At 35.8% G+C, this 22,233-nt stretch overlaps 5 protein-coding genes across 5 annotated transcripts; 1 reads left to right on the forward strand and 4 right to left on the reverse strand.

Moving 5' to 3' along the window:
- Positions 1 to 295: 295 nt before the first annotated feature.
- LOC114521662 (succinate--CoA ligase [GDP-forming] subunit beta, mitochondrial-like) lies at positions 296 to 6,565 on the reverse strand. The gene is made up of 13 exons (XM_028542158.1): positions 6,470 to 6,565; positions 6,271 to 6,343; positions 4,681 to 4,739; positions 4,301 to 4,448; positions 3,946 to 4,045; positions 3,766 to 3,856; positions 3,446 to 3,598; positions 3,178 to 3,267; positions 2,514 to 2,610; positions 1,962 to 2,123; positions 1,233 to 1,375; positions 923 to 1,043; positions 296 to 765 (listed from the first exon to the last, which is right to left on the reverse strand). The coding sequence occupies exons 1-13, from the start codon at positions 6,494 to 6,496 to the stop codon at positions 656 to 658; spliced, it is 1,374 nt and encodes a 457-aa protein (XP_028397959.1). The 5' UTR covers positions 6,497 to 6,565; the 3' UTR covers positions 296 to 655.
- A 712-nt stretch (positions 6,566 to 7,277) lies between these two features.
- On the forward strand, positions 7,278 to 8,186 carry LOC114521667 (histone H2B, gonadal). Its single transcript, XM_028542164.1, has one exon. It carries the CDS (start codon positions 7,436 to 7,438, stop codon positions 7,805 to 7,807), a length of 372 nt encoding a protein of 123 aa, XP_028397965.1. The 5' UTR covers positions 7,278 to 7,435; the 3' UTR covers positions 7,808 to 8,186.
- A 208-nt stretch (positions 8,187 to 8,394) lies between these two features.
- Positions 8,395 to 10,738, reverse strand: LOC114521668 (cytochrome b561 domain-containing protein 2-like). Its single transcript, XM_028542165.1, has 3 exons — positions 10,569 to 10,738; positions 9,923 to 9,960; positions 8,395 to 8,929 (listed from the first exon to the last, which is right to left on the reverse strand). Exons 1-3 carry the CDS (start codon positions 10,729 to 10,731, stop codon positions 8,417 to 8,419), a joined length of 714 nt encoding a protein of 237 aa, XP_028397966.1. The 5' UTR covers positions 10,732 to 10,738; the 3' UTR covers positions 8,395 to 8,416.
- Positions 10,739 to 11,346: 608 nt separating this feature from the next.
- On the reverse strand, positions 11,347 to 14,136 carry LOC114521666 (ras-like GTP-binding protein RHO). Its single transcript, XM_028542163.1, has 2 exons — positions 14,025 to 14,136; positions 11,347 to 12,814 (listed from the first exon to the last, which is right to left on the reverse strand). The coding sequence occupies exon 2, from the start codon at positions 12,801 to 12,803 to the stop codon at positions 12,225 to 12,227; it is 579 nt and encodes a 192-aa protein (XP_028397964.1). The 5' UTR covers positions 12,804 to 12,814; positions 14,025 to 14,136; the 3' UTR covers positions 11,347 to 12,224.
- A 1,128-nt stretch (positions 14,137 to 15,264) lies between these two features.
- LOC114521660 (mitochondrial-processing peptidase subunit beta-like) lies at positions 15,265 to 22,159 on the reverse strand. The gene is made up of 17 exons (XM_028542157.1): positions 22,071 to 22,159; positions 21,939 to 21,983; positions 21,346 to 21,435; positions 21,014 to 21,230; positions 19,886 to 19,977; positions 19,699 to 19,805; positions 19,279 to 19,358; positions 18,143 to 18,252; positions 17,401 to 17,505; positions 17,254 to 17,316; positions 16,903 to 16,973; positions 16,764 to 16,829; positions 16,597 to 16,682; positions 16,452 to 16,482; positions 16,286 to 16,343; positions 16,136 to 16,211; positions 15,265 to 15,463 (listed from the first exon to the last, which is right to left on the reverse strand). Exons 1-17 carry the CDS (start codon positions 22,134 to 22,136, stop codon positions 15,399 to 15,401), a joined length of 1,428 nt encoding a protein of 475 aa, XP_028397958.1. The 5' UTR covers positions 22,137 to 22,159; the 3' UTR covers positions 15,265 to 15,398.
- Positions 22,160 to 22,233: the final 74 nt, after the last annotated feature.

Genomic DNA, 22,233 nt, shown 5'->3' on the forward strand with positions numbered 1-22,233 from the left:
CAAAAACAAGGTTACATGCACCATACAAAATCCGTCAATGCTGTTTGTAAGTTGTAACTCAAACAAGAGTACAGCTAGATAGACTTTTATACACTTAAAACTTTTATACACTTAACGGTTCTCTAGCTCTAAAATGGTAAGCTAAACTATGTTTTTTAGAGGGGGGCCAAATTTCCGAAGGGGGAGCCAAATTTCCTAGGATATTTGGCCCGGAGGGGCCATATTTCCTAGGAAATTTGGCCCGGGGGGGCCAAATTTGCGGGGGGGCCAAATTTCCTGTGACACCGGTCAGACAAGATTCCTGTGTTAAAAGTTCCCTGTACGGTTTTGAGGGATTTCCTCAATCTGGCCGGGGCTTTAAAAAGCACCATAAGTATTACTTTTTAATCTTAAAGCTATAATTGATCTGTTACTTGGCAGTAGGCATTGGAATTATTTAATGATGCAAATTAACTTTACTCGTCTGTATATTCTGTATACGTATGGCCCAAGATTAAGATACTATTACCACGAATCATTTAGTTTGACTGACCAATCTTTCGCGAGGGAATTGCTATTAGAAGCCTCGTCGTAAGAGACGGTCTCTTTTAGCATAAATGTTTTTTATCAACGAATCATCACACAGCCATGGTCCTAGCCAGTTTCTTTAATTTTTTCATACAAGACTACTGACGGCTTTCATCGCAGCTTCATCAAGATCTTCAGCGGTTGTTACTGGAATACCGCTAGACTTGAGAATTTTTTTGGCGTCCACGACATTCCTCCCTACAAACAAATTACCATTTAACCAGTTGGGACCATAAGTTCTAAACTATCTCACTCGGTAAAATGCGCATGATTCGACGACTATTTCGTACCGTAAATACGATTACTATGAAATGTCTGAAATCATATATTTACAGAAAATATGTATTTACAGTACCTTCCAATCGCACGATTAAAGGAATATCAATTTTCAGTTTTTCATAAGCAGCTTGAATTCCTTTTGCAACCATTTTGCAATCAACAATACCGCCAAAAATATTTACAAGTATTGCTTCCACCTGCAACAAAAGATTAGATAATTGGTCGAAACAAACTGCTTGGTCGAACTGGGTGCATGCCAAAGTGATAGTAATCTGCTCTTGTAACCTGCAACCTCGTTCTCGTGTCGCTCGCGCGTGTACGCGAGTCTACTCGCGCGAGCGCCGCGAGAACGAAAACATGTCTGGGCTGCCAATGGACAAACCTACATTTTTATCCGAAATGATTATTTTGAACGCTTGATGAACTCCCTCTTCTTGAATGCCACCACCAAGGTCCAAAAAGTTCGCTGGCTCACCCTCGTGAAGTTTAATCATGTCCATGGTTGCCATGGCAAGACCTGCCCCATTTACTACAAAACAATTGACGTCAAGCATAGGATGAGCAATGGTAACGTGAAATTACCCTGGGTACGAGGTTGTGGTAACGTGGGATCAGTGGAATACAATCTGTTATGAATTCTGGACAGAAGTTCGTAAATAAGATTATAGTGCCTTATTCATTTAGAATTAGTGAACAATGCAATTATTCTAAGCCCCGTTTAAGGTTTACACAATTCTCAGTGAAACATGGCACAATACAGACTGAATCTCTAATAATCAAAGTAAACTACAATCGGCCCAACCTCGTTTTCGGGTATTCGCTCAGTCAGTCTACACTCGAGCAATCGAGTGTGAGCAGAGCGAATACCCTGGAAACGAGGATACCATGAGTCTTGAATCATATGTATCGTTCAGAAGTACAGTATTACACCTTCGTGCATGCTTGCTGCATCGATATCGTGGAAAGTTCTTCCAAATATTCCAGCAACTAGCAGAGTGGCGAAGAAGTGTCTAACCTTCTTCTGGGAGATTTCTATCTAAATGAAGGTCTGCCTCAAAAATGTGATACTATTGTTCTTATTTAATGTATTTGAAAACAAGCTAGGAAGCTGTTACCTATACATGCAATGTTGCCGTCCATTCCAATGTAATTTAAGTCGTATTTCCTCGCCTCAACTTCTCTCGGGTTTTTCTCGGAAATGTCTTCACTTGCAAACAGATCTTCCTGTCGAAACTTGGCGTTGTCATCAAAATTGATTTTTGCATCAAAGCATACGACTGTAATAAAACAATAGAATGTCAGATGAGACGAAATCCGTCATCCGTAGGCAGACCAGGGCCCCACACTTAGGGGGGGGGTGCATATACACACATTCATATTCACGTACCGTTGGAACAACAGCTTTCGGGCATAATGAATACGTAGGTATATAAATATGCACCCGCTCCCCCTAATCGCTTCTAGTTTTTGTTAAAAAATTTTTTGTCTTGGCTTAAATTTACATTGTCAGTTGGTATATACACTCTAATATACCCAGTCAGTAATGAAGGACATGACGAAATCCTTACAACTTTGTGTAAACTCTTGTTAGAATCACACCGACTTTAAAACAATAACTTCATTGAAATAACTGAAGACAAAATAGAGTCAATATCATCAGGTCGTACCTCGGCCATCATCAGTTTCTCCAAACGGATTTACTTCAACTTGAGTTGCATCGCGAGCGATGAATAATTCGTACAACTTCTCAATTTGAGCTGCAGCCTACGAGTACATTTACATTTTCAATAAAACAGCTGATCTGGTTTTATGTACAATAGTAGGGAGGTACAAAGATAATCTCGTGACTTTGTGAGACACTATCTTATCATGTAAATTGTGATTGTCATGTTTCTGAAGAGCGAAGTGCGTCTATGAGAGTGCGTCTATGAGGTTGTTCTAACTTGTGTGTGAATGGTTCAAAACTTTTATTAGACGAATCACATAAAACAAGATTTGAGAAAACAAATGTCTTCTGATTAGGTTATTCTGTGTGTGGTCAACTTTCTTCTCTCTTTACTTCACAGTTTGTGGTGATTTTAAGAATTCTTATCTGTGCTGTTTTTTTTTAAATTTGTCACACACCAAGGTTTTCAAAAGAATTGAATTTCTTTTTGTCATCTTTTTGTGATCTTTTTTTGGGAACTGGTAATAATTTCATACCCAGAATCCAAGAATATGATCCTTGATTCTAATCCTTTAGTATAAGTAGTTGGGTTAAGATTAGGGTCTGGTTTAGGATTAAAAGTCAGGATATATTTAATAGATTCTGCACATGAAATTAGCACTTACTTCCTCTCTTAACAGTCCTCTGAAATTTAATTTATCTGCTAATTCCAGTGCTTGTTCTCTCTTAATTCCAGAATTAATATCAATTGGAAACTAAGAATGACAGGAGAAACACATTAGAAATCATTACTGAAAAAGGCCTAAATGTCATCTAAAATGATTAATTTAAAGTCAGATCTGTATGTCATGCTTAAAAAGACTTGTAGAACTTTTTGTCCTTTATTTGAAAATAAAATGCATGTTATATATATAAAAACCACAAAACACATACTTTATAAATTTTATCAGGGGTTTTTTCAGCCACTTCTTCTATATCAACTCCACCTTCAGGACTAGCAACAATTACAGGACCTTCATAGGCACGATCCATTAAAATTGCCAGGTAGGTCTCACGACTAATGTCTAGTGCTTCACCTAGCATTACCTTGACATAGAGAAATATAATAGGCATATGGCTCAATGGATGTTATATAGCAATTTTCAGTGCAATTATTCAGTAAAAATCCAATTAATTGATAAAAATTTAACAGTTCTGGTAATTTAATAAATTTAATTTAAAAGTTCTGAAAAGATGCAACCAAGTTTGAATACCTTTCGAACAACTACACCATCCTGGCCAGTTTGTTTTGTAACTAAAGAATGGCCAATCATCTGATCAACAATAGATGGAATTTCATCAAAACTACACAAGAAGATAAATGAAATTTCATTTCAAACTTGTGATAATTAGTAATTGAAGAGAGTGCCAATAAGACAACTGCTTTTACTAACTTCTTACTAAGCTTAACTCCACCCTGTAAACCACTGCTGAATGTTCCTTTACCACGCCCTCCAGCCAGCACCTGTGCTTTGATTACAACCTCACTCACATCTGTAACACAAATTATCATTACATACCTCAAATCATTGAGTGGTGGACAAAAAGAGCGTTTAGGTACTTTCAGTTTGGATAACATGAGAACCATTTATTCATGTATTACTATCACTAATTTCAAATCTTCATAGAATGATGTCGTGTTAGCTAGCAGACAGGCACAAATTGCTAATTCCCTATAATTACTTTCTTCATAATTTATTCAGATAGGGACTTCCGAATTAAAAAATAAATTTACTTGACAATGTATACCTAATTGTTTAACTAATTCAGATACATCATTTTCACCATCAGCTACTTGAAACTTTTGCACATTAATTCCATGACTTTTCATTAATTCTTTACTTTGGTATTCTTGAAGATCAAGGAAACACTTGCTGCTCACACTGAGTGGACGTAACTAAATACAACATGATACTGTTGATATATTTTAAATTCCCATTCTATGTAATTAATTCGCTGCAATCCTGAATCCTGCAAGTCATGACGTCAATTAATTTCTCTGTTTGTTTCATGGTTAAACACACGATTTGTATATAAATAATTATATTTAAAGACAAAAATTTAATTTGCAAATCATTTTTGTGTAAACAGTTTGAGAATAAAAACGATGAGGTAAAACGAATACTGACCCAACGTCCCTCTAGATATCTAGATACGTGTAATAGTTTTCTGCAACCAGAAATGCGACCTAAAAACGCCGCCATATTTAAAGATCTTCGAAAAGATGAAATACTTCATCTTACAAACAATTATATGGAATACTGCCATCAATTCACAACAATCCCAATAAGTACCCAATATGTGTATATTTGTACTATTATGTACATTGTTTACCCTCCTTTAATCACGAGATTTTTTAATTTTTTGTTTTTGTTCTTCGATATTTTATGCGAAGATGTTGTACAATTTAAAACTCATTTATTTTTGGTATATGACTGAGGAAATGTAGACTTGAAACGATCATATGGCTACAAGTTTGGTGTAATACTTTACAACTCTTTCAACTTCCAAACGGAATATTTTGAGAAACACCACTCACCATTTTGGTCATTTTTTCATACCCAAGTGATATAAATATTCACTATTTCATTTGAAAGGGAGTTAAATCTCAGTTAGACTTAGAAAGTAAAAAGTTCCTGCAATATTACTGTGAAATGTATTCGAGTGATGCCGATAGGCCTTTATTTGGCGAGGCCAGGACACAGGTATTCAATGTTATTGTATGAAATTTTTACTGACCCCCCTATGGCCCCATAGTACGGTGTGCTAAAAGCCTAAAACCAAAAGATGCCAAGGTGACTTCTTAAAATCCATATAAGAGGTAGCCTAGTTTCAAAATAATATTTTTTTTGTCTCCTTTGTAAATGCAAGAAATAATCCCCAGGTGGTCAAAATTTGTTTATGTTTTAATTATATAATCACTTTCAAGGATCGTTACCTTAACTATGGTGTTGGTGCAATAACTTGCCTTATGGTTCTGGTGAGTCTTTGTATTAAAGTTAACCTCTGCTGCACATGTTTTTTTGCATGCATAGCTTTGTCAACAAGTAAGTTGTTCAGTGCATGTTAATTATGAGAAGATAATGTTTTACTTTTGTCTGTTGCCTTATCATTTGTTTCTTCTATTTAAGGAAACACTTGTCAGTGCATTTGTATTCCCATTGCCACCTAAAGGACTTCATATATTTTTAGCAATTGTTATTGTAATGGTGTGTGTATCTGAACTACTTCTTGTAAGTGACAATTTATGCTCTGTTTGTGCAAATTTAATTCCAACCAATTCCTAATTAAAAAGGCAAATTATTATTAGCCTTTTCATATCAATTTTTAAGTGTTTCCCCCAATTTTTTTTAGATTTATTGGTATCGACAAGGGGACTTGGAACCGAAATTTAGGAAATTAATTTTCTACAATTCATGCACCATATTATTATTATGCATTGCTGGAAATTTAATTTTTCACGAAAAAAACTAAAGTCTCGTAGACATAAAGTGGATTGCACATTTGTTAATTTAATACATTTAGCAAATTCTCCACACCTTTTGCAGGCTCATTTTATACATATTAATTCTCCTCTTCTTACTTCATTTTTGGCATAACAATAGCAAAGCACAGTCACTATTTATAGTTCAAAATACAGAACAACTAAGGCCAAAGGGATTACCAATGATCCACATTGGATAATTTTTATAGTTTTTTATAAATGTTGACGAACTTACAAACTTCAAACTTGTGCCATTTGCTATTTGTTCCCACAAAATGAGGCACCAAAACAAATGAGGCAAGAACAATCTATTGTGAAAATGAAGCAAATTTAATAATTGGGGAAATAATGATTTCATGAATGTCTTGCCACTTAATCTGGGAAAAAATCTATACACTGCAATCTGATAAGGATTTTTTCTAAAATTCACCTACCATATGTGCCTGGATTGCGCATACCATTTTTTTCACATTGGTTTTTCTGAACAGGAACAGGTATAACGAAGTTCAGATTAGTTATATAGTTGCAAAGTGCTGCCATCTTTGTGCTGCAATTGGTGGCTTTATTGGATGCGCCATCCAGGAGCCGGAGAAACTCAAAAGTGCTATTTACTTTATAAATATAGTAAACATTCTTATTCATCAGTGTTTTGCAAATAGCAAATGAAATAGCAAAAATATTAGTAAAAGAGAGATTTATGCCAATATTTACGCTTGAAATATTTTTCGTTTTTCACCTTCGATTGGCGACTACATTGAACAAAATTGTAAAAATGATCTCAATAATGGAGCCAACCAGGATATTGCATACACAACAGACTTCATTTTTGAAATGTTAATTATTTAATGTACTTTTGTCGTTGTGAATTTATACTTAATATGGATTTTGTAAAGTGTGATTTGTGTCTATAGTTCTTGGGCACTGTGACCCGGATCTTATTCAGGGGTGTCTGGGCATACCACAGGTCATACTATCGTCATACTAAGCGCAAAATGAAAGGAAAATATAAAATAGCCTTACGGAAAGCAAATCGTACTTGAAACCACTATTATATAAGGGAATGTGGGAACTACATACAAGGCGAACTACACGCACTGGCACTGCAATATGTTGCGAATAAATTACTAAATTCTAATTAGTAATTACTTTAATTACCTATAACCACATAACGAAATGTCAACTTGATCCCGCTGCACGAGGGGGCGTATATAGTAGGTTTCTTCGCAGACGTCCGACTATAATAAAGGCCAATCAAAAGTTAGAATTTTCGATCCTACTTAATATGTATTACCGGGTGCTTTATTATAAAAGAAGATCCATTGAAATTGTAGCACATCGATTTGATTCTTGAACAAAGTAAATCATAACTTGTACGAAAAGAAAGAAAATTTGAAACGAAAATGCCTCCCAAACCTGGTGTTGCTTCAAAAGGCGGAAAGAAAGCAGGCAAGAAAGCTGGAGTTGGTGGTGATAAGAAGAGACGATCAAAACGTAAAGAAAGCTATGCCATCTACATTTACAAAGTCTTGAAACAAGTTCATCCCGACACTGGTATTTCCAGCAAAGCCATGGGCATCATGAACTCGTTTGTCAACGATATATTCGAGCGAATTGCCGGCGAAGCTTCTCGATTGGCTCATTACAACAAGAAATCAACGATTTCTTCCCGAGAAATCCAGACTGCTGTTCGTCTGCTCTTGCCTGGAGAGTTGGCAAAACACGCCGTCAGCGAAGGAACGAAAGCCGTGACGAAGTACACAAGCAGCAAGTAAAAAGGTTTCCAAACCTTACTAAAAAAACCGGTTCTTTTAAGAACCAACAAATGTGTAAAAGAAGTAGACGAATTCTTGATTTTACATATTCTAATAAATTCTGTTCGCCGTTCGCTCAACCCAGCTAACAAAATAAAAATCTACGTACCGAGTGGAGATACAAATGCCACAATTGCATACTGCTGGTACTGATATTTCGAGAAAGCTCTAGATGTTAGAATGAAATAGTGTGACGACTTCTGATTGGTTAAAAACGCGGTTAGGATTAAATATTGCATGTGGTAGATAGCAATTAAAAAGTTCAGAATGGCCAAATGTAGCCAGGTTTCTCGCCAAAAATAGAAGTATATTATTATATTCGCGTGGAGTACATTCCGTGCATCCTAGACAAGTGAATAAAAGATAATACATTTTTAACCACTGGTTCAACTGTATTCCAATTGCTGTATGGTAAAGATATTTATATTACAAGCAACTATCTATTAAAGCAAACTAAAAATAATCATTGGGACAGTTGGTATTGCTGTCTTATTTAATATAAGCACCTGACAAAGTTAAGCTCATCTTTTAATATCTCAGTTGACTCTGAAAAAATTGGCAAATATGTGATTATACTTGAGATTTTTTATACAAATAGGACTGAGCAACTTGATTATTCACTGTTGCAGCAAAAAATATTGGGCATACAGCACATAAACCCCATGCAACACTATAGAGTCCGACATTCTTTACAAACCAATTTGAATAGAATCCTAGGAAGATTACAAGACAACTTAAAACAAAAATAAGTGTTCCTGATAAGGCATGGAGTTTCTTCAAGACAGCCAGTTTAAACATATTGATTATAGGTAGTTTTGGATAAAGGAGGCTTGTACCCATGCATGCCTGAAAAACAGCCATAAACACAGCAATCCCACCAAGAAAACCATGCCATGACACAAAATGTAATTTGTTACGCTGGTTTTTGTTGATGAATATAGCAAGGAAGCCTCCAACTGCACAAGATGCAGCTAGAAATTGCAGGATCCAATGGTACTTGACTTTTGTTTCCCTTTTAGCTGATGGTATAAGGGAACTGCTCTTGGAGAATATCAAAATTGCTTCAAACATGAAGAAACCAAACTGAAAGAGCAGTTGAAGAATTTTCATTAATCAGTATAAACCATTCAATATCTATAAAATAAAATCTATTCTAATCCACTGTGTTTTACTTTTCTTTTCTGTTTCCCTTTTCCCCAACTTTTACAATAACACTCCAAGCTATCTTAACCCATGTAATCTCTCCCCAATATAACTTCTATATGACTAGCCTATAATTAGGATACTTTCATCTCCAATAAAATTATCTTCCATTAAGCCAATTTAGTTGAGACAATAAGAGGTGCCTATCTCTCAAGAAAAATTTTGAACACATCCTACAAGGAGGTGGTACAGGTCTTGTGTTCAGGGCAAGGACATAGGGGAGGATTTCTTACATAATTTCAACAAATTTAAAGTGCCTATATCACTTGTGGGATCTTTACGGATTTGAATAGGGCTTGAAAAATTTGTTTATAAGTTCTACAACCATTTTTGATATAATTAAATAGTTTCGAAAATACGTCGGTTGGGGGGACTGGGACTCAGGAATGATTTGCAAACACGCCGTCTTTTATAATATAAACATGAAGAGTTTCACTGGCGATATAGTTTGCGCTTTTCAAGAAAAAAATTCGGGAACGGTGCGTTGTGTATGGCTGTGGCAACTGGGCGAGTTTTTCTCAAAAAATTTTTCGTTATTGAAAGATCGAAGTAAAATTACAAAGAACTCGGTTCCTGAGTCCCAGGCCCCGAGCACGACGGAAATTTAGGCAAATCGTCATGCTTAGATATAAATATTTCCGAAACTATTCAACTTTATCAAAAAGGGTTGTAGAACTTATAAACTAATTTTTCAAGCTCTATTCAAATCCGTAAAGATCCCACAAGTGATATAGGCACTTTAACTGAAACACAATGAAGTCAAATGACATAGTGTCCCACCCCCTACCAACAGAACTAGAAACTTCTGCTCTTTTTCAGCTATGGTAATTTTTGCTGGTGACATAATATTGGACTCCTTGGTTGGATACTTACACCAAATATCATTAATGTTGGATGCCATGAAAAGAGGCCTAGAAAATTGTTAAGAGAAATTGTTGCAAACCCAAATTACAGTTTACAAATTAAAACATTGTGATTTTGATTCACAAATAAATGTACTTTTTAAAATGTAAAATTATGAGATAAAGAACTAGAGAAACTACATAAATCCTGATATTGACTAATGAATATATTATTTATGCCTGGAGAAATACAAGTATATCTTTACAGATGCAAAAATAAAATATAATATAAAATATGTAGAAGACATCAGTTGCCATCAATGCATTTGCAACATGCTTGAAAAACCTCTTAAAATCCCTTGGAATTTACTCATTTCATTTGCTTCAAATATTGTATATTCCTATTTATGGAATTAATCAATAAACGCACCTAACTTTAATATTAATTGATATATAGATTGCTTTTATTGTATTTAAAGCGTGCTATACATGTCGAAACTCGAAGAATTAGAATAAAAAAATCAAATGAGGCAAATTAGCTCCATTTTTGAAGTGTTCATAAATTCGCCTTAAGTGATTTAATCTATATTCCATGAAATCCTTCTATCTCCTAGTGAACCAACCACTCAACCATGATATGCGAGGTTTAGTGCTATTAAAAACTGTGTGAAACTTACTTGAACCCGGTTGGGCGTGCCAGGTAATGAACAACACTAAAGCAATTGCAATAAAGTGCACCATAATTTGGAATAATAAAACATAAATTGTCTTCTCTTTTGACTTTGTTGCAGGACGAACAATGCTTTCATTGCTTTGTCGTTGTTTCTCGTTACCCTCCATGTCCCAATATGCCACCTTCGGGAAACTGGTCTTTTAAATGTCTGGAGTGATCATAGATTGCAAGCGTAAAAAAAACAGGGTGCGCGCACATGTTGATAAGTTTTTATTGCTACACACTCCTCTGCAGTGTTAGCGATATCGAGGTGAAACTTGCAACTACCTGTTACCAACTTTTTTTGCCTTCATTTTACTGGGCCTCAGCAGTGGCAGATTCAGGGTTTAAAGTAGGGTTTAAGGTACCTAGGGTTTAAGGTACCTAGTAAAAACGTAATTATTCATTCTAATTAATTTATTATTAGAAATACTTGCTTTCTTAGGATTACTGTAGTAAGGCTGCGTAACTGCTATTTTCACAGCAGTTTTGACTGGCTAATAACTAGAATACCTTCACTTCTCGGATTATGACATTTAATATGTATATTGGATTTTTTTGTATCAACAAGAAAATAAGGCAATGATATTATAAGTGATTAGTCAGGCTGTTTCATATGCTTAATTTTACATGTGGTTGGATATTTGCAAGTTGCTCATGCATTAGCATTCAGAGAGATGTTGTTATTTCCAGTTAAGGGGCAAACCTTTGGCTCAACACAAAAAAGGTTGGGGACCTTAGGATAAGATAAAGTTAGTGTTCATCTTTATTTTCACTACTTCTAATCATGTTTGAAAACCTGTATGACAAAAAAGCAACACTTGATCAACTCTTTGTAAAATTAAATTGTTATATCTAACTTGTTATAATTAACAAAGGACATAGAACTATCAAATTTAATGCAAATGCACATTCAAACATCCCAATGTTCAGACTATAAATTACTATATTAATGTAGGCAAAAAACAGTTCCAATAGACAGACAAACAAAAACTGATATGCATGTAGGGAATTTGTATGAGATTTAGCACTTGGCATTCACAAAAAATACAGCTAATGTTTATTAGAAATTGCTAAACTAGTAACAATTACCAACTGCTGTTAATTGTCAACTGCAATAGTAATGAATGAAATTTTTTTATTCAATAATAGAATTATTCAGGATAATATTAAGGCACATTGCACCCTTCAAAGAACAAAGTAAATAATCCAGTAAAAATAGTTGCTTCTTTCTTATGTTTTAAACTGGTGATGTTTTGCATTCCAAATAACTCAAGATATTGCAAATTAACCTTGGTACACTATTTCTACATTAAGAGATCCTAACACACACAAAATATTTATGCCAGGCTCAACTGCATTTCCATACAAGTTTTACATACAGAATCAGTGTACATTTACAAAACCAGGTTTTGCAAATGTTTGTTGTCTGCAAACATAGTGAGGTTGACTATTAACAATACTTGTGAATTTCAATCATTAAATTTTATACAAAAAACCTACGTTTCATTAGTAGTGTTGTATCACATTCGTCTCTCGGCCACAGAAGTCTGCGGTGATGGAAAAAACAGTTTAACGAAGTACAGTTTGTGTTCGATTGTTCATAAGGAAGGAGTCCAGCTCAAAGGATCATACATCCTTTCCTCTTCTTCTTTTTCACCTGGAGAGCGGCTCGTGTTGCTGTTTCAAAAACCTCTCTTACACCCTCCTTAGTTTTAGCAGAGCATTCAAGGTAAGCAAAGGCGTTAATGCGCTCAGCCATGTTGCGACCATCTTCGCTTTTCACAGGCTCTTGTTTCATCTTGGCAAGCTCTCGTTTGGTATTTTCATCATTGCGAAGATCTTTTTTGTTCCCAACTAAGATTATTGGAACATTAGGGCAGAAGTGCTTAACTTCTGGAGTCCATTTTTCAGGTATATTCTCTAAACTATCCGGACTATCAATCGAAAAACACATCAATATGACATCGGTATCAGGATAGGAAAGTGGACGCAGGCGATCATAATCTTCTTGGCCAGCTGTGTCCCATAAGGCCAATTCTACGGTTTTCCCATCGACTTCAATGTCGGCTACATAATTTTCGAACACTGTTGGTACATATACCTCTGGAAACTGATCCTTTGAAAAAACAATGAGCAAGCAAGTTTTACCACATGCACCATCACCAACAATCACTAACTTCTTCCTAATGGCTGCCATCTCTTTGTTCCCTAGAATAAAAACAGACCTTTACATTAGCTCACAATTCCTTGGACTTCCCAATTACTGACCTAAATCTGCAAGATTGAAAGTTTGAAGATATGCAAGTATTGCCACTAGATTACAAATGAGGAACCAAATGTGGAACTTTTTCTAATTTTCTATATTATGATGTACATTTAGATTATGTACATTTTAAGTGCATACTGTAGATTTGCAGAAAAAAAAGTAACTTAAGGTTGACCATTTTGCCGTGATAACTCATTATATACTTCTCATTTCTAAGTATTTTGCTTTTAACCCTGCTGCAGTGTTCCGCCTGCATTAGCCCGCAATATTTAGGACGAATTTTCAGCAGAAAAAAACTCGTGATTAAATATATTTGATTGTTACCTCTCAGTGAGTTCATAAAATAAGAAGCTATCCATTTGGCGGCGCAAAAAATTCAAACCATAATCGAGGAAACACTTTGGTTGTATTTTGGAACTTTGGACAGTAGCCAGAAAATCAAGAATTTGACCGGCCTGCCTTGCTCCTACAAGTCACATCTTTAGCGCCAGCAAATTACAGAAGCTTTGTTTTGGTTCGTACAAAAGTCGCAAAAATCTCGGTCTAATTATATATCTTTTCCGTGCTTTATAATGCATGAAATAATGCAATGACTTCAGTTAAATACCGAGTCATTTACAAGGAACTTTATTGTAGTTACAGAACATAACTTAGCACCGGTTGGCATCAGGTAAAATCCGCAGTCAAAAACAAGAGCACCTTGCTATTTAAAATTGCGAAACTTTGACAATGATAATGACTCTTTGAACTACCAACAAAACGAGCTTATTTTTGTATAGAAGGTGATAGACAAGCAAGCTTTGTCGGTAGAACTTTCGTTCCAAGTCAGCACACCCCTTCCGAGTTCGTATGACGTGCATTATAGTTCGGGAACATTTGTCAAGTTATTGACATGATTTTTTTGCTTTGTAACGCCCAAATACTGTCCAATTTTACTTCAAATACACCCTTCAGTATTCGGCTAGGCTTCCAGCTTAAAAATTCCGAACCGTAGTTGTTAAATTACTTGTATCCAACGACAAAAGTGTGGTAATACAAAAATCACGAAGGCGACAAATAACCCGTGAAGTAGATAGAAACTTCGTTAATAAAACGGTACAAAAAATGCCCATAAACGATCAAAAACACCTACATATGAAGCTAAATGCTTACCTCGACGAAGGAAGGTCGATTGGTGAATAAAAACCCAGTATTCCCCAAATATCTAAAGATTCTTTTCACTTCGCCTGTTCAGACGAATAAACCACACCTTCGAATAGAGCCGTAGAAAGGCTTATTAAAATGCGGCGGAAGTGAAAGCCTCGTCACATGACCACAGTCGCCCTTCAACTGCAATCTGATTGGCTCAGGCAAAACAGATTTTCTAAGGCTTAAAGCCAGGAATTTACTTGATTTCGATAAGTTTAGCAGCAAAATGTGGTATTTGTCACACCATTTCCGACATAGAAATTTCTGGCCCAAACAAAATTTAAAGGCCTTTGGCATGAATTTTTTGTATTCTCTGTGGGGTCGTTTGTATCCTTCAAACAAATGTCGCCCACGTTGACAACAAGATGTTGGTCAGCGTTTATGCATAATGTTTCCAAAAATAGACTCGGGCAAACTCGGGCTATAAAAGAAACTCCGCTCAGAACTAACTTCATTTGTGCTTGGTGGTCGCCAGGGAAAGAAGTGATGGCATGCGTAACCATTGGCTTTTACGATTGCTATTATTTAATCTTAGTTTATAACTTAGCTTCTCCGCTGTTTCATTATAATTGTTTTTAAAATTCCTGTTAGTAAAAATGTTGTCCATGCCATGACTTTCTCTCATAAATATAAAATATACTCTATAAATGGTATGCTCTGGCAACTTTGCTCAAACCTATATCACTAACCTGCCCTCTTATTAAATTCAAAACCACAATTTACTATCAGAATTGAGTATAAGAATTTTTACTCAACCAGGCCCCGTGGCTGATAATTCACTTTTCCAAAACAGAGTATAAATCTAAAGTCGAAACTTGCATTCTCAGAGGCGACACTTCTCTTCCAACTAAATGAAAAGACACTAATTTAAATGTAATCTATATGCAGGATATAACTAAGCAGGCACATCATAGGAATACGCAGAGTGAAAAAACAGAAAATTGCTTTAAAATCTTCGCTCTGCGCTTAGCAAATGGAATAGGCCAAAGGTTAATTGAGAGGACACACCCCTGATTAGCACAAATTCTAACGATCATTTCAAAATATAGGCATGCGGTGAAGATGGATAATGATGTATGGTTTTGTTTGACCAACTATAGCTGGAAAGCAACCTCAAATTTATAACCATTTTCTGGAGCATATGAAATGGCCTGGGCACGAGGAACAAGGTTTATCGACAAAGGATTAAAAATAATAAACAAAGTAAAATATTTCAACATCACTATTTGTCTTTTTAATTTTATCTTACAAAGAATCTTAATTTCTTGGTGATTTTGCTGAACAGCATAACAAGGAAGTAAATCGACAAAATATATTTATCTAAACGGTTTATTCTTCTTATATTCTTGTCCAGTACATTCCAGATCGCACACGATTGTAGTCAGGAAGTTGCTCAACGGGGCCTAAAATTATATGGCATAACATATGATCATATCCTCACCACTTTCCTCATTAATTCCTCACTATAATCATGACACCCTCACAACTCCCCATAACAACGTATCCTAGTCACAATTCTTATATTCAGAGAAGTATGAATTGTATTATTACAATTTCTGTTCCACCCGTACCCGTAGTGAATAGAAATTAGGTATCTTATGTATCTTAGCCCATAATGTAGCAGAATTCCCACGCGTGGCTAAAAGTTAAAACACACGAAATAGGTTTCCGGTTGCTTTCCAATTAATTCCAATAATAATAGTATAATATTACCATTATTCATCCAGCGGTGTTGATATTCATACGTCCGAAATGCAAGTTGAGGAAATTTGCATTGATAGGTTTACTAAATTAAAATTTTCCTGGCTGCTAAATTGCTTCTATTCCAACCTCCCCCCCCCCTCCACCCTCTCTAGTGGTCTCTGGTTTCCCTTTTTTTTTCAATAAGTAGGCCCTTAACTACCCATCCTCTCGGATCATGTTTCGATCACGCCCTTTCATCGTCAAGGATGATCCACCCCTCCCCAAGTTTTAGACCCTCAACATCAGCCATATTTATAATAAATTGACAGATGAAATGGACAACACAGCAAAGTCATCTAAGGTTTTCAAAACATAATAGCAAAAAAACTGACCAATTGCAGCAACAGCAACACAACGGTCATAAAGATATTTCGTGGCAACCTCTCTCACAGTCTTCGCATCCACCATCTAAAGAAAGATATTATACCCAAGACAATCAACACATAGTATTAAAAAAGTATAAAAAATCAAAGATAACTTACATCAATTCTTTTATCTAGTTCAGGAAGTGGGATTCGACGACCATATGTCAACATTTGTCTATGGTACAACAATATAACGCAATTTTTATACCCACAACAAAATATAGGAAACATCTTGTACGTAAAGTGATTTTACGTGGATTTTTATCGGTTACAAAACATTTACCTGCCTATATCTTCACATATTGGCGTTGAACCTGCGAAAAAATATTAACCACCTACTTAGAAAGGTATAGTTGCAAAATCCGGAGCAATATAAGATCAGTGAATGTGATACAATAGATCAAAATATGAGACAAATCACTACAAACCATCAAGTTGAAACAGCATATTGGTTTTTAAAATATTACGAGCCCTTTCAACTTCGGCATCTGTTATGCTTGTACAAATTCTCATCCTGTAGGTACAAAGTGTATTTTATTTACACGATGAATGTATATCCTTAGAATAAAATTTACATCAGGAAGACTGAACTTACCAATCTTTTTGTATAACATAGATAAGATTATCTATCGTCATTTTATCACACACCATGTAAATTCCCCTGAAAGAAAAGAAATATCATTATCCTTATCTTCGCGTCAATGTATTTCTGAAGATGCATATCTTCAACATACCAAAGTCCAGTATCCGTGTAACAAGTATTGAATGACATGAAATTATGAGCCAAATTGTGTTCAGCAACATCCTAAAACACGAATATTCATCTTGTTTCACTTGATTTAAACGAGGCAATTACCCTCTTTGATAGGTTTTTCCAATGCCGACAGAGAAAGTCTCATCCAGCAGCGCATAGTGGGAATCATTAACCATTTAAAAAGAAAGTATTCCTTTCTCTCGACAAACTACATTATGTGAACATTTTCTTTGCCACGCGTTTCTCATTTGATGTGAAAACGCGAAGCGTTCTTTGTCAGCGACTTACTCACGATGATTCATTTATAAACGTGTAACGATAAACCTCTTACCTGGGCAAGTTTACTGGATAAATTGTGGGCTCCACTGAACGAGCGATCCCAGTTTCCCACTAACTAAAATCAGGATTAACAAATTATGTTATTAGCTACCAGCAATACCTATTCATCCAGTTACAACAGTATGCCCCAGCAACTTACCACATTAGCGACCATTAAAGCAAAGTAGTCAGGATGAGTCCATCCACAGCCCTCGACCGCCATAGCGATGTGAGCGAACGGCATATCATCATTACGTACACGAATCTGGATGAGAAAACATTGAATTAATACTTACTTCTTACTAACCGAGCACGAGGTCTTTACCGAGAAATATCGGGCCTTTTTGAACAGACCGAGGCCTTTTTGAACAGACCGAGCTCGAAGAGTGAGGTTTGTATAAATATATCGAGCAAGCCAGGTTAATAAAAAGTTCATTATATGGCATAAGGCATGTATTTGCACTTGAAACAAACAAGAAATGCATGAATTCGTATTAGTAGCCAGGTACGAATTTGATAAAAGCCAAAATAAAATAATTTATTGAATTATTTAGTTTACATAAACTGTCTGGAGACGTCTTATTAATTTCAAAAGCAATTAAATTTCCTCTTGAGCATTTATTTGTGCCTTTTTCATTTAAAATTTCTGTTTTTCATCTCGTAATCCAATCGCCGGTAACGCCGGTCCATTACGAAAGAGTAATGAACCGCTGAAAATTCTTCTCAGTCAACGACTTAGCTCCATTTCACCGGAATTGACGCTTGCCATATAATAATACTCTTTATTTTTTTTAATGTTGTGCCTAATTCTCTCTTTATAAGAAATTCAATCATAGTGTACTAAATATAATTGTAAAAGAATTTATGACTGTACCGTTACTGAAACAAAAAGCATTGCCCACCTCGCTACCAGTAAATCTGCAAGGTTCAGGGACATCTGTTTCCTCGTATGTTGATCTCAGTCCACTGAACTGTTTCTCAGCTAATTTCACTAGTGCATCGTGATCAACACCTACAGAAATCAATACGTCGAAAAGTTAAGTTATTTGGTAGCAACACTAAACTAAGGGGCTGTTTACATGGTTCCGCCACAGTTAATTGAAGGGGATGGTTAGGCAAACTTTAAAGGGGGCATATTGGTTCCGCTTAGCTGAGATTCAACGAAATGTGAGATGACTTTGCATGGGGTATTGAAACAAGTCTTCATGAAACAACTTCAAGAACATGCTATTGCTACTGCTAGAATCGTGTTATATACTCATTTCAATACCATTACCTCGAAGTCATCTCACGTTTTGTTGAATTTCGGCTAAACGGCATCATGTAAACAGCCTCTCCTAAGGCAATATACATACGAGCGTCGTTCTCGAGCGTTTTCAAAATAGTTTATGTCTATTTAACGTTTCGACGCCCTGTCCACACGATCCAAGGAAAAATATGCTTAATATGTTAAATTAGCTTTTTTATTGTAAATTGACGGTGTTTGAAACCTTTTGGTAAGAAAACGAATGCGAAAACGAACGAAAACGTTACCGTGCGCACATGGTCTAAGGCTGTGTACACACGGTAACGTTTTCGACCGTTTTCATTTTCTTTTTCATGCCAAAACGGTTTCAAACACCGTCAATTTATAATAGAAGTTGAAGCTAATTTAACATATTGAGCATATTTTCCCTTGGATCGTGTGGATATATTTTAACATACTAATTTAACATATTGAGCATATTTTCCCTTGGCCGTCATAGCGATAAACTAGACAAAAACGATTTTGAAAAAGGTCGGAAACGAAGCTCGTGTGCACATAACCTCAGTCCAACAAATAACCACGTTTTGCGGCGGTAAATCTTATTTCCAAAATATAACATGAATTTGACGCGGTAGAAAAGAATGAAAAAATGTTTTCAGGACCGGAATTCCAACTCAAAATTTTCGGTTTCCCGTCTAAAACTTCAGATTATCACTTCCCCTTTAGACTAAATTATAATATTTAACCCTATATGTGGCATACGACAGTACAGTCATTACAAACACATCTGACCTCCTGCAGCAGCTAAAACCATCCTGGGTGCACTATAATGCTTATTGATATAAGCCAATAGGTCATCACGATTTATACTCCTATACAAGGAATAATACAAAAAATATTATGTTTGGATCAATTCCAATGCATGGCTAACAAGACCAAGGCTCTATTCTGAGTTACCAACTGGACAAGCAGAAAAATTAGCTTGAACACGCCGGAAACTAAGAAACGAAATGTTTAGCTGGTGGACTAGCAAACAAAAAGTGGTGGGGTTTTATGCCATGAAAAGCAACTGATATGGTTCATATAACATGTGAGAAAAATGCGTCATAAACCCCGACTATTTTGCTCGTTGCTGCAACACTCGAGTTTTCTCTTGCCAAGTCTCTATATATTGGCTCATCAAGCACTAGAGTAGTCATATTATCATCATACTTGATATTTTCTGTAGGTCCCAAAATTGTTCTTCCTAATGCAGTATCCTGATATGCTGTTGCATGTAAATGATCAAATATGACTTCTTCTAGTTGAGTATCAACTTCCTAGAAATATTTAAGGAGGTATTAGGCATGTTTTACACTTATGAGCTTTCTAAGGGCTTTCCTTGTCCATTCAAACTGACCTGCATTTCGCGTAAGATAACACCTCGCTCTCTCTCAATTTCCTGTTCACCAAGTTTTGAATTTTGAATGATATCAGCAAGAATGCCAACAGCTGAAGAACAATATTTTGATTTATTAATCTTATTCAGTGGCTTAGCCGGCCTCGATAATTGGGGGGGGGGCAATATTCATATATTCATGTTAACAGACTGTAAAGACAATTCATTTGAAAAGAAGTTAATCCTGTGTATCACGAACATATTAATTACCCCCCCCCCCCCTCCCCCAATTATCGTTCTGGCTATCACACTGATCTTATTGTGAATCATATTGGTGTTTTTTACTTCTTCTCCCAGTAAAAATCGTACATTCTAACCCAATCAGTCAGAAAACAAGATGTACAACTTACATCGGAACATGAAAACTACGATTACGGAAGTGAAAAATGAAAGAGAAAACACCAAATCAAGTAGAATTTTAAGAAAAATAACCTTTTTCGACGTGCCCGTCGCTTAAAGGGCGTTAATTGACTTTCATTAACAATTTAAAACACGTTTTTAAAAACGGTGCATCATGGCACATCTTTTTCGTAAACAAGCTTAAAAGAAATACCGAATGGTTTCTCTGCAGGCTTGCTTGATCTATGCGCGAGGAGTATTTCGATTTTCGAGTCTTTTCGAAAGCGGGAAAATACCTGAGCAATAATAGGCACCAGCGATGTTACGATTTTGGAATGTCGGGTAACATCCTTCTTGCCTGAATCAAGCAAGTCTGCGTGGAAGAGCCATCAAAATGGCGTGAATAACGTAAAACTGGTCTTAATATTAACTTTCTCGAAAATTCCGTGCATGAACCACGTTATTCTGCACGACAACTATTTGATATGAACATTCTGAAAGTCATAATATTGATTTCATCATCTCAAACGTGTAAGTCCTGTTTGAAAAGCAAATTTCAGGTTGGGGCAAATGTTGGGGGTTGAATATGGTCCGAAATCAGGGCATAAACGGGAATCATATTTCAAGGATTGATAAAGCACCCACAATGATCAACAATATTATAGCATACTGACCACTTTACAAGCATTTGTAAGTACTAATCAAATGTGAAAAAAAATTGTACTTTTCAAGAGAAAACTAAATAACAACCTTGATCCATATCTTTATTGAAACATTTTGCATAGTAAACAGTCTGTTCTCGGGAAGTGTAGGCATTCAAGTGAGCTCCTGCATTCTCAACTTCAAGTTCCAACTGTAACTGTGTTCGCCGTTTGGTTCCTTTAAATGCCATGTGTTCAAGAAAATGAGCAACACCATTGTTTTCTTCTGTTTCAAATCGGCTTCCTGCATCTATCCACAAACCAACCTAAAAATGAAAATGATTTGGTGCAATTTCTTAGTGAAATATCACATTTGAGGCTCCGAAGGTTGCATATGCCAAGGTAATTCTTTTATAAATACATTATTGATCACAGACTTACTGTTGATGTTGGGATACCAGAATTCTCAGTGGCCACTTTTAAACCATTTGACAAAGTTGTAACTTTGGTTTCCGGGACATTATGCAATGACTGGATAAAGTAGCCAAACACAAATAATAAAAATTAGAATAAAATAATACTTAAATGGTGTATACATCTAATTAAAAAAATTGAAGTATAATATTAGGGTTATTATGATTACAGGCTGGATCAATTGCTTGTAATAAGGCTCTATTTTACAAAGAGACAGATGATTGCATCACAATAGCTCTGCTAACATTAACTGCTTCAAAGAACAACATTCGGGGCACAGGAAGGTACCATTATCTCTGTTATGTACCTTTCTGCTTTGCACTAAAATTTAGGCCCAGCAAAGAAGTGAAAGAACCAACTTTACAGTATTAAAGGTTGGTTCCTTTATTTACCCATAAACTAATAACCCATAGGGGTCTTAGCAGGCAATAAACCATTAACTATTCACTTCATTTGAACATTTCGTTCCATTTGAACGATTTTATAATATAGTCACACATTCGAAAAACAAAACTATACTGTGTGCAATAAATGTACACATATAAATTTTATATTTGTACCTCTTGATAGGCCGCTGAAGTACCAAAACAGCGCGCAAATGTGGCCTGGAAAAAAGTGAAAAAGAATCATTGTAGAAAACAACAAACATAGGACAGATATCTCTGAGAATTACAAAATATATTTTCGTGTACCTTAGAGCTATTACGAAGAAAAGAAGCGGCAGAAATGCTCCTTAAAATGGGAATTTTTGACGCCATTTTCTCGTGAAAGTAAAAAGATAAAAAAGTTAAGAAGACTAGGCACGAGTCGTCCCCAGACTCTTTCGGTTTCACGCTGACCAACAATTTGCTGACT

The sequence above is a fragment of the Dendronephthya gigantea genome, unplaced genomic scaffold, assembly GCF_004324835.1.
Source record: "Dendronephthya gigantea isolate DGI-Jeju-01 unplaced genomic scaffold, DenGig_1.0 000021F, whole genome shotgun sequence".
NCBI classification, from domain to species: Eukaryota; Metazoa; Cnidaria; class Anthozoa; order Malacalcyonacea; family Nephtheidae; genus Dendronephthya; species Dendronephthya gigantea.